This window comes from Rhincodon typus, chromosome 37 (assembly GCF_021869965.1).
Source record: "Rhincodon typus isolate 14 chromosome 37, sRhiTyp1.1, whole genome shotgun sequence".
NCBI classification, from domain to species: Eukaryota; Metazoa; Chordata; class Chondrichthyes; order Orectolobiformes; family Rhincodontidae; genus Rhincodon; species Rhincodon typus.
In genome coordinates, this window is record NC_063368.1 from 21695223 (window position 1) to 21708014 (window position 12792).

Genomic DNA, 12792 nt, shown 5'->3' on the forward strand with positions numbered 1-12792 from the left:
AACCTTGTCTACCATGCAGAACCTTGTCTACCATGCAGAACCTTGTCTACCATGCAGAACATTGTCAAACACATTGTTGAAGCTCATATAGAAAATGTCTACTGCTCTGCCTTCATCAATCTTCTTTGTCACCTCTTCTAAGAAAACTCAATCAAGTTAGTGAGACATGATTTTCTCTGCACAAAGCCATGTTGACTATCCCTCACGATTTTCCAAATACATGTAAATCCTGTCCCTCAGAATTTTCTCCAAAAACTTACCCACCACTGATGTCAGGCTCATCTGGTCTATAGTTCTTTACCATCTTTCTTAAATAATGGCACACATTAACTAACCGCCAGTCTTCTGGCATCTCACCCATGGCTATCAATAATACAAATATCTCAAGAAGAGTCCCGGCAATCACTTTCCTAGCTTCCCACAAAGTTCTGGGAAAATCACACCTGATCAGGTCCCAGGGATTTTATCTACCTTTATGTGTTTTTAGACCTCCGGCACCTCCTTTTCAGTAATATGAACTCTTTTCATGGTTCGTAACAACTGGAATGTCCAGGGCAGCAGAAGCATGGGAACACAATCCTTTCCAAGCCATTTGCCATCCTGACTTGGAAGTATATTGGCTGTTTCTTCAGTGTCCCTGGGACAAAATCCTGGAACTCCATCCCTGACAGTGCTTCGGGTGTACCTAGAATGTGGCCTGTAGCACCTAAAGATGGCACTTCATCACCACCTGTTTCAGGGCATTTAGGGATAAGCACCAAATTTTGGTCCTACTGTTGACACTTACATCCCATGAGCAAATAAAAAATAAAGTGAATTAAAATATATCTGTCTGCAGAGAAATTGTGGTTTCTGTTCACACTTCTCAGTGGGTGGGGTGGGGTTTGTTGCTGTAAATGGTGAGCTCAGATAATAAATCTTGGCAGATCATGCCCCTAAGTACATTTTATGCTGTTACAGTTAGTATCCTAGTAAATGTGTGAGAATGCTGAAATGTTTACAAAGTTTGTCTAAATTGCAAGCAATGAAAAGTTTGTTTCTCCTTGGTTTTATGTGAATGACTCATTTTAAAAATATCTATTGTCGCAGGCTCATCAAAGTCGTGTGACGGTGGTTGCATTCTTTATTATGCCTGCACAAACCAACAACTTCAATGTGGAGACATTGAAAGGGCAGGCAGTTCGTAAACAGCTATGGTGAGTAGCTTCGATGGTAAGGATTTAAGTGAAGTGTTGATATAACTTAAAGGTTGATATTTGCAGCTAGGTGAAGTTTGCTCGCACTCTGGGGCTCCCTTTCTCATTTTAAATCTGCCATGATCACCTGTCTCCTTAAAATACCAACCTTTTACCCTGTCCTTTATTAATTAGTAATTACCACATCTATTCCCATTTTTTCCTGAAATTCGGAGTCTTTTCAATTAAGTTTCTGCTTCTATCATTCCAGAAAAACTCATGCCTGTGTCACAAATTACATCCAATGTGAGTTTTACAAAATTGAAGTTATCATTGTAATTATTTTGCTATAATTTTGATTGTGGACTGAAATGAGAAAAAACACTTTTGCAAATCAAGGATTGTGGTAAGGTTTATTGCATGTTTTTAGAACCAGTTAATGATACTGTTTGTAAGTACTGTTTACATAACTCTTTGCTCAACTAGTGGAGAAGGTTACTACACACGAGCTGGAGTGTGCACAAATGGAGAGTCACTGGCAGCAAGGAGCTGATTACTCTGTTGTTTATAACAAAGTCTTGCTGCCTGCCAGCAACTATGTTATTAGCTCCCCGAACCCATGGCTGAACATGAGCTTAGCTCCTGGCTTCACAGAATTTCCCAGAAATCTTAAGGAACTAAATGTCTGGTGAGAGGGAGGATCTGAAGAAAATCAGTATTATTTTTAAAAAATTGTGTATGAGAAATTAATGGGGTTAAAGGCTGACAAATTCTCAAGGCCTGAGAATCCACTAAAGGAAGTGGCCCTGGAAATATTGGATGCATCAGTGGTCATTTCTAAAATTTTGTAGACTTTGGAGAAATCCCTATAGTTTGGGGGGGGGATGGTGGCAAATATAACCCCACTATTTAAGAAAGGAGGGAGAGAAAACATGGATTTTTACAGACCAGTTTGACTAACATCTGTAGTGGGGTGACTGCTAGAGCCTATGATCAAAGACATGATAACTGGATTAAAAACTCGACAAGCATTTATGAAACAGAAGTTATGCTTAACTGCTGGAGTTTTGAGAATGTAGCTAGTAAAGCAGATAAGGGAAAACCAATGGATGTGGTGTATTTAGATTTCAAAAAAGATTTCTGATAAGATTCCATATAAGAGGCTAGTGGTCAAAATTAAAGCATATGGAATTGGGGGGTTAATTCCAGCATGGACTGAGAATTGGTTGATAGACCGGAAACAGAGATTGGGAATAAATGGATCTTTTTCTAATGGTAGATGATGGTGAGTGGTGTACAGCAAGGATTTGGCCCCAGCTATTCACAATACGTAGTAATGACTTGCTTGAGGAAATCAAATGCCATATTTCCAAGTTTACTGATGACACAAAACAGGTGGGATTGTAAATTGTGAGGGGGATGCAAGGGTGCTTTAGGGTGATCAGGATAAGTTGAATAGTACTATTCTGTAAAGATAACCTTTTGCCTTAGAGAGTGGTAGAGGCAATTTCCATACAGGTTTCAGAAGAGAGCTGGATGTATATTTGAAAGTGATAAGTTTAGAGCGCTATGGAGATGGAGCTGGAGAATAGGACTAGCTAGGTAGCTCTTTTGACATGGTGAGTCAAATGGCCTCCTTCTGTACTGCAAGTGCTATGAGTCTATATTATTGGAGAAGCCTCTATATGCTTTACATTATCCTGTGTGCATTCATATGCCCACACTGTGCTGTGGGCATTCTATATTTCTTAATATAGATTCTATATGTAGTACATTGTGCAAATTATATGCTGCTTGAAAGTCTTTGGGTGCTTTTGAATGAGAATTTTGTCTTGCTTTTTCTTTGCCCTCAGGGATACAGCAAATGCAGTGAAGGAGAAGTTTGGAAAGAAGTTGTACGAATCATTGTTGACGTAAGTATTGTAGTTCATGAATGACAATAGGAGATTGATATTAGATTAGACTACTAGAGCTGAGTTAAGATAAAACAAAATATCAATTATAACAGACAGCCCAAAGTTTTGCTAGGGTTCATCCGGTTTTAAACTTACACTTTGCACCTAATGTTCGGTGGTAAACCATTTTGTTCATGTTCAGATTTCAGTGTTTCCACTGAGCATTTAGCACATAAAGGGAAATGGACAATTAATAGGGACTGTGAAATAGGTAAAAATTATGAATATTTTTCAAAAGAATTGTAAGGAATCTCAACCTATTAGCTACTTTCGCTAATTTGTAGAATGGTGGAGGGTGAGGGGAGCAAAAACTGATAGGTAAACATTGAGATTCCTTGAGTAAGTGAATGAGGGGTCGACCACGTCACACCATCGATCTGGTAACTCAGAAAAGCCAATTCCTTGCCTGGATTGAACCTGATTCTACATCATTCTCAGTCAGTGCATCCCAATCCTAAGCACTCGCTTCGAAAAAGTGTTTCTCATTGTGTAGCCAGTTTCTTTAACCTGTGTCCTCTTGTTGTTAATCCATCCACCAATAGAAACACTTCTTACTTATCCCCTCTGTTCAGACTTTTCATGATTTTGAACATTTCGACCAAATCTCCTCCAATCTTTTTTCCAAGAAAAACAGTCCCATCTTCTCCACTTTATTTGTGTAATAAGGATCCTCAGGGAGAATACTTGTGAATCTTTTTTACACTTTCTCACAAATTTCTTTTGTATCTTTGTAACTGGATTTTACTATTGTACCAATATATTGCACCAATGTGTCTATGTTCTTTTTGAAGTTCTCTGCAATCTTCTTCCAAAGTTTCCAAGTTTTTGACCTTGACAAGCTTTGAAATTGTGCCCTGTACACCAAAGTCTAGTTCCACATTGATCCCAGGGGAGCCAGAGCTCCTTAGACAGCACCTTACAAACCCATGGCCACTTCCATCTAGATGGACAAGGGTAGCAGATACATGGGAACACCACCCTCTGTAACTTAGTGTCCAAGCCACTCATCAACCTGACTTGGAAATATATCCCTGTTCCTTCAGAGTCGCTGGGTCGAAATCTTAGAACTCCTTCTCTAATGACGTTGTGGACAAATAGACTGCAGTTTTTTTAAGAAAGCAAATCACCACTACCTTTTCAACGGCAGTTAGGGATATACAATAAATACTGGCCCAGCCAGTTACATTCAAGTCCTATGAATTCCTCAGTATCACTGAATGTCCCCTGTGCAGTCTTTGTAAAAGACAGTATAGATCTTTTGTATGTGACCTCTCTAAGGATACAGTGTCTTTGTCATATTGTCATTGCCACGTACATTTCCCAAGACCTGTAGGTATGGTTGACATCTTGGCATATGTGACAGGTGTAGTCAGGTATCCACTTGCTTTAATGGCTTTATTAGTTAGACCTTGCAACTCACAATTGCATAGCCTTTGGTACTTAAATTATCATGATCCTTCCGCAGCTGTTGATTTATTTAACCTCAACTTTGATGACCTTGTTTCCTTTATTATCTTCTATCCTGATGTTCCCTATCATAGCCTCTATCTCTGCTCCCTCATTTCACTGGGAAAACGCTTGCACATTAACGTGGAACTGGCTTAGTGATCCACTGACAGACCTGCTTGAGTCTTTGAAAATATCATCTCGTCTCACCGTCATTTACTATAAACTCTCATGATGCCAGAGTGAACGTGTTAATCTTTTTCTCCATCACCCAACACCTTCTTAAATTTGCCCCGAGTTCATTCATCCTCTAACAACAAATATCCAGAGTTTGTGGACTTTTTGACAAGTATCCCTTTTTTGAACTCTGTAATTTTTGTTATAATCAACTATATAATTTTTCAGCAGCGTGACTCCAATATTGTCCAACCAAGTTTAGCTGCCCTTGTCTGGATTTGCTCTTGCTTGTTCTGCTGATGTAGAACATTTGGCAATGAAAATTAAAGTACACAATTATGACATGCAAGCAGATTTCTGAAGCATTGACACCATGCTTGAGGCAGGTGGCACCTGTGCAGGATGGATTAGAGAGCCAAAACTAATGACTTTACTGGGAAATTTACTAGTGCTGTTGCGGGAAAGTTGAAGCTTGGATTGGCAGGGGGATGGGAACCTGAGGCAAGCTCAGATTAGAGAGAAGTAGAACTGTTACAATGAAGCAGAAAAGTAGAAAGCAAAATTAGAAGGCAAATGAATCGCCAAAAGGATCAGCATAGGGAATAATGTAGAAAAAGCATAATTAAAGTCACTCTATTTGAATGCTTGCAACACTGTCAAAAATGTTGATGATTTGAATGAACAAATTGAGGTAAATAAGTATGATTTAATTGCCATTCTAACAACGTGGCTACAGGATGACCAAAATTGTGAACTGAATAAGGACATTCACCAGTTAGGACGTAAAGGCCAAAAGGTAAATGAGGTGGAGTAGCTCTACTAGTAAGGGATAGCATCAGTACAGTACTAAGAGACTTGGATTGAAGGATCAAAATGATGAATCAATTTAGTTTAAGCTAAGATAAGGCGGTAGAAACATTGTTGGGAGTTATTTATAGAACATCAAACTGTAGCATTAATGTTGGGCATGGTATAAATCAGGAAATTTGAGATGCATGTAATGTAGCTAATATAGTAATAACGGGTGACTTCCATTTATCCGGAGATTGGGTTCTCCAAATCGGGACTAATGCTATGGTGAATGAATTTCTGGATTGTATACAAAATGTGTTCTGGAACAGGTGACGAGACAGCCAAGAATAATTCTGTTTTGGATTCAGTGATGCATAATATGTAAGGATTAAGGCAGCACCGTGGCTCAGTGATTAGCACCGCTGCATCACAGTGCCAGGAGCCAGGATTTGGTTCCAGTCTTGGGCGACAGTCTGTGTCAAATTTTCACAGGCTCCCCATGTCCCACAGTCCGAAGATGTGCAGGTTAGGTGGATTGGTGATGCTACCTTGTACGTATTGACCAGGGATGTGCATGTTAGGTGAATTAGCCATAGGAAAAGTAGTGTTACAGTGATAGGGTAGGGTGGGGGTTCTGGGTGGGATGCTCTTCAGAGGGGCAGCATGGACTTGAATGGCTGAGTGGCCTGCTTCCACACTGTAGAGGTTCTATGATTCTATGAATTAATAACTTTGTTGTGAAGGAGCCTTTAGGAAACAGTGATCATAGTATCATAAAATTTCACATAACGTTTGAATGTGGCATCAGTCATATTGAAAGTATGGTCTTAAATCTGAAGAATGGAAATTACAAAGGTGTGAGATGCAAGTTGGCCATGGTGAATTGAAAAGAAAATACACCAAAAGATTTGATGGTAGACAGACAATGGGTAGTACTTAAATAAATGCTTTGGTTTACGACAATTTTATATATTCTTCTAAGGCATTAACACCCAAAGGGCAATGGAAGCAGTGAAAGATAACATTAGATCGAAGGTAATGGTTTATTAGGATGTCAGAAAAATACAGTAAGGCTGAGGATTGGATTCCAATTTAGAACTCGGCAAAAGAGGACTAAGAAACTGATTAAGAAAGGGACCATAGAATATGAATGCAAACTGTTGAGGAGCATGACGATGGATTATAACGGCCTCTTCACATATGTGAAAAGAAAAGGAAGAGATTAGTAAGGGCAAATGTGAGTCCATTGCTGATGAGGGCAGGAAAAGTTATAATGAAGAGCGAGGAAAAGGCGGAGCAGTTAAACAGGCAGCCCAGGAACTTGTGATATTGAGAAGCTAAAAGAAATTAGTATTCGTAAAAAGGTAGTACTTGAAAAGTTAGGAAGATTGATGGTTGATAAATCTCTTTGACCAGATGAACTTTATCCCAGTATGTTGAAGGAAGAAGCTAGAGAGAAAGTCTTGAAAAATTAGGGATGACCTTATTGAAACTTAGAAAAAAAGTCCTTATAAGGCATGACAGGGTGGATGTAGATGATTCCCCAGGCTGGTGAGTCTAAAACCAGGTCCCTTAATTTTAAGATGAAGGGTCGGTCATTTAGAACAGAGATGAGAAGGGATTTCTTCATTCAGAGGATGTGAATCTTTGGAATTCTGTATCTTAGAGGGGTTGTGGAAGCTCAGTCATTGAGCAGATTCAAGGCAGAAAGTGATAGGCTTTGGAAAGTTAATGACAATGAAGTGTATGGAGATGGTGTAGCAAAATAGCATTGATGTTCAAACGCTAATCCCATTAGCTCATGGTGGCAGGATTAAGAGATACAGTTTTAAGGTTATGGGAAAGATATGGTGGTGTGAGGCAGAATGTTTTACGCAGCATGAGGGAATAATTGGAATTTGCTGCCTGTGTGGAAGGTAGAAGCAAAAATGAGGAAAGATCTCACAAGGAGGTTGAGATGCACTTGACAGAAATGAAATTTCAAAGTTGTGGGTATAGAGTAGGAGAATGGACAAGATTAACAGGACTAGACAGGGTAAATGAAGGTAGGATGTTCCCGATGACGAGAGAGTCCAGAACTAGAAGGCTCAATCTATAGAGATGGCTAGGCCATTTTGAACTGAGATGAAGGGAAATTTGTTCACTCAGATCATGGTGTGCCTGAGGAATTCTCTGTTACAGAAAGTGGTAGAGGCCAGAACATCAGATGTTTTCGAGAAGGAGCTGGATATAGTTCTTAGGACTAATGGAATCAAAGGATTTGGGGTGAAAGCAGGAACAGAGTACTGAGTTGGATGATCAGCCAAGATCATGTTCAATTGTGGAGCAAGCTTGTAGGGCTGAATGGCCTACTCCTGCTTCTGGTTTCTATGTTTCTGTGTAATAGGACGGACTAGATTGTGTTCCCAGGAACCTTCTGTGTTAATGTCACTTGACATCGATTTTCCTTTCTCTGTGTTAACTTGCATTTGTAAGAAAGGTTGGGAAACCTACTCGGCTTCATGGGGGATTTCTGAGGGATTTAATGTGCCTCTAAAAGACTTAGGACTCACTCCCAGGAGCAGAAAGAGCTGCTGACCAGTCAAAGACCTGAAGCTCCCCACTGCCTCCTCATCGTTGGGATCTGCTTTGAGTTCTTCACCAGCAATCATTGCTGAATTCACTAGCGATCATTGCTGCATTCATCAGGGATCATTGCTGGATTCACTAGGGATCATTGCTGGAAGTCTGAGGTAGTGGCAGGAGGATGTGGGATTATCAGTGGACCCCTGCTTCCTGATGCTGGATCCCTCAATATGGGGTGAGGTGCTTGTCATTGAGAGGTTCCTCTGAGAGGCGCTGGGAAACCTGGCCAGTTTGCTGGGTATCATTTGGGAGGTGTGAGGAAGTTTTAATTCTGTGAAACACCCCTCCATTCTGCTAGGGTCAGGGTTGATTGGTATCAAGTGACTCCTTATTGAGCCTAATTAGATCTGTTCGTCAGTGCTGGGATTCCCAGAGTGGACCCTTCCTGCCCCCAATTAACTGGAGACAATTTTCCTGACACCATGAGCCCAGTGCAGGCACCACCTGCTGGTTCCCTGGACCAGGGCTGAAACATACAGCACAGTGGGTGAACCTGTCCTCAATATGTGCAAGAAAATTTAATCATGGAGGTGACCAATCAGAAGAAACTCATCCTGTAAGCAGAATGGACAGAGTTGATGAGGATCTGCTATTTCAATCACAGGCTGATTATCTCCTGTACTTGCTGCAGTTAGGTTCAGCCGACACAAGAGAAAGGCCTCCGATTGGATGAGCAGTGAACAGTTAAATAAGCAATGCCAATGAGGGAGTCACTGGACATTTTTCTGTCATGGGCTGTGGGTGAAATAACTCCGTGAAGGCCTGTATCCTGTCACCAAGTCACCCTTTATTTACACGTGCATAGTGCATGGCACTGACCCAGCTCCCTCAGAGCCAGCTCCTAGACTGAGCAGAGCCCTGACACTCTTGTTTATACCTGTCAGCCAGGACTCCCTGATTGAGGCTGTTAACCTGATCTAATTAGGGAATTAATATTCTATGAGATCCACTAGACTGACCTTGTTTCTAATCCCTACAGTGGGCACTACTCCTTACTGTATTGGGCTGGTGCCAGTTGCCAGAGTGGCATTATGCAGGGCTGAAGAATTGTCTGCCATATTCACATGGGGTAGTGTGTTTGCTGGGGGCAGAAAATTGCTCCAACAAGTGGGGTGTGGGAATAGTTGGAAGCTGCAAGGAGACTTGGGAGAGATGAAGTCTGAAAAGGGGATGTGGGGGAGAGGAGACTGCAAGTAGACAGTTTAAAACTTGTCAACAAAGAAATACTCAGTTAAGTAGGAGCCAAAAAACTTTAGATTACTGAAGTGATGAATTCTTTACAGATACACGTGTAATCGGGGACAGTATAGGAGAATAGACGTCGTTCTCTCTGGCAAGGATAGAGAGGCTGTGCTGCCTTCCTGGTGCCTGGGTTCATGATATCTCATCTGGGCTGCAGAGGACCTTAGAGTGGGAGGGGAAACACCCAGTTGTCATGGTCCCTGTAGGTATCAACGATATAGGTAGAAAGGGGAAGGAGCTCTGCTAAGGGACTATGAGCAGCTAGGGGCTAAATTAAAAAGCAGAACCAAAGAAGTAGTAATCTCTGGATTCCAACCTGAACCACGAGAAACTGGCACCGGGTCAACAAGATTAAAGAGGTAAATGGATGGCTCAAAGATTGGTTTAGGAGAAACAGGTTCAAATTCATGGGAGATTGGCACCAGTACTGGAGATGGAGGGAGCTATTCTGATGGGACGGGCTCCACCTGAATCCTGCTGGGACCAGAGTCCTGGCAGTTGTTGTGGATAGGGCTTTAAATTGAATAGTGGTGTTTGCGTTCAGTTGTATGGAAACTTAGAGAAAAAGTTAAGTGGGGGTGCTCAGCGAAGGTTTTTAAAGTTTTCAGAACAAGTATTTGGACAGAGACTATGGAAAGGTTCAGTAATCTAACTTCAGGCACAGTAGATAAAGGGACAACTGTGAGAAGGTGGGACAGTCAACGCAGGACTGAGTGTTGTGCTTAATTGCACACAGTATACAGAACAAGGTAAATGAACTTGTAATGCAGATTGAAATTGGCAGGTATGATGTTGCAGTAAGAAATGAAATTACATCAACAGCAAGAAGTGATATAGAATCAGAAGGCATAGAATGTGTGTGGGTAGTGTTGAGAAACCACAAAGGAAAAAAGACTCTGATGGGAGTTACGTACAGGCCTCCAAAAGTAGTCACGTTGTGGAGTAGAAAATAAATCAGCAGTTAGAAAAGGCATAAGAAAGGCACTAATACAGTCATGGAGGACTTCAATATCCAGGTACGCTAGGAAAGTCTGCTTGTTTGCGGATCCCAAGAAAAGGAATTTGTAGAATATATACGAGATGGTTTTTGGAGGACCTTTTGTTAGACCTCATTAGGGAACAGCAAGTCTGGATTTGGTGATGTGTAATGAGGCAGGAGTGAAGGAACCTCTAGGGGACAGTAATCATAATATGATAGAATTCACTCTGCAGTTTGAGAGGGAGAAGCTTGAATTCGATGTAATGGTGTTACAATTGAGTAAAAGTAACTACAAAGACTTGAGGGAGGAACTGGCCAGAGTTGTTTGGAAGGGGAACCTAGCAAGGAAGATGGTGGAGCAGCAATGCCAGGAGTTTCTGTGGGTAATTTGGGAGCCACAGCAATAATTCACCCTAAGAAAGAAGGAACTTACTAAAGGAAGGACGAGGCAACAATGGCTGAAAAGTGAAGCCAAGGACAGCATAAATGCAAAAGAAAAAGCATACAATGTGGTGAAGATTACTAGGAAGCCAGAGGATTGGGAGGCCTTTAAAAATGAGCAGAGGACAATTAAAAAAGCAATAACGGAGAACAAGCTAGCTAAAAATGTAAAAGAAGATTGCAAGAAATTTTTTAGATATATAAAAGGAAAGAGGCAAGAGTGGACTTTGGACCACGGGAAAATGAGGCTGCAGAAGTAGTAATGGGAAACAAAGCAATGGCAGAGGAACTGAATTGGTACTTTGCACCAGTTTTCACAGTGGAAGACACCAGCAGCATACCAGAACTTTAGAAGAGTCAGCGGGCAGAGGTGAGTGTAGTGGCCATCACTAAGAAGATGATGCTGGGGAAACTGAAAGGTCTGACGATGGATAAATCACCCAGACCAGATGGACTACATCCCAGAGTTCTGAAGGAGATAGCTGAGGAGATTGTACAGGCATTGGTGGTGATCTTGGTGGAGTCAGGGAGAGTTCCAGAGGACTGGAAAATGCCTAACGTAACACCGCTGTTTAAGAAGGGAGGGAGGCAGAAGACAGGAAACTGCAATTCCTACCTTGTCTGGCCTACATGTGACTCCAGACCCACAGCAATGTGGTGACTCTTAACTATCCTCTGGGAAGTAAGGGATGGGCAATAAATGCTGGCTTAGCCAGCGATGCCATCGTCCTGTGAATGAATGAGAAAAAAGTTAGCCTGACCTTGGTTGTAGGTAGGTGTTTCGAGTGCTAAATTTTCATTTATGATCTGGACGAAGGAACTGAGGATGTTGTTGCTAAGTTGCAGATGTCACAAAGATAGGTGGAGGGATAGGTAATGTTGAGGAAATGGAGAGGCTGCAGAAGGACTTGGACAGGCTGGGAGAGTGAGCAAAGAAATGGCAGATGGAATACAATGTGGGAAAGTGTGAGGTTATGCACTTTAGTCAGAAGCATAGAGACGTAAACTATTTTCGAAATGGTGAAAGGCTTCAGAAATCTGAAGCACAAAAGGACTTGGGAGTCCTAGTTCAGGATTCTCTTAAGGTTAACCTGCAGGTTTAATTGGCAGGTAGGAAGGCAAATGCAAGAATACAAGAGCAGAGATGTACTGCTGAGGCTGTATAAGACCATAGTCAGACTGCATTTGGAATATTGTGAGCAGTTTTGGGCTCTATATCTAAGGAAAGACAGGGTGGTGAAGAAGGAGTTTGACATGCTTTGCCTTCATTGGTCATAACAAATTCTGATCACCATTCTATAGGAAGAACATTGTTAAACATGAGAGGGTGCAGGAAAGATTTACAAAGGGGAGAGGCTGAATAGGCTGGGGCATTTTTCCCTGGAGTGTCAGAGATTGATGGGTGACCTTATGGAGGTTTATAAAATCAAGAGGGGTATGGATAGGGTAGATAGCCAAGTCTTTTTCCTAGGGTAGGGGAGTCCAAAACTAGAAGACATAGATTTAAGGTGAGAATGGAAAGATTTAAAAAGGATCTGAGGGGTAGCTTTTTCACACAGCGGGTGGTGTGTGTTTGGAACAAGCAAGGTGGTGCAGGTGAGTACAGTTACAACATTTAAAAGGCACCTAGATAGATTTATGAAAAGGAATGGTTTTGAGGGATATGGGCCAAGTGCTGGTAAATGGGACTAGGTCAGATTGGAATGTCTGCTTGGCATGGATGAGTTGGACTGAAGGCTCTTTCTGTGGTCTATGATTCTACAATCCCTCTGTCAGTAGGTTCAAATAAGTTTTAGCCAGTGTCTTGATTTGAATGCAATTTCACTGTGCTTCAGTGAAAAATGAAGCAGAGACTTTCCAATCTCTGAGCTCCAAAAATGTTGTCTCATCCTCTGCCTGTGGCACATTTTATACCATGCTTTATGTACCCTCTGTGTTCACTGATCTACATTGATTACCA

The 12792-nt window shown here is 41.5% G+C and overlaps 1 protein-coding gene across 1 annotated transcript in view; it reads left to right on the top strand.

Moving 5' to 3' along the window:
• The window catches only part of LOC109923235 (glycogen [starch] synthase, muscle-like), a 64015-nt gene that overhangs the window by 21781 nt on the left and 29442 nt on the right, over positions 1 to 12792 (top strand). The window contains exons 8-9 of the mRNA XM_048617600.1: positions 1090 to 1196; positions 3029 to 3088. Coding sequence (XP_048473557.1) covers positions 1090 to 1196; positions 3029 to 3088 — 167 coding nt within the window. The remainder of the gene's footprint in view (positions 1 to 1089; positions 1197 to 3028; positions 3089 to 12792) is intronic.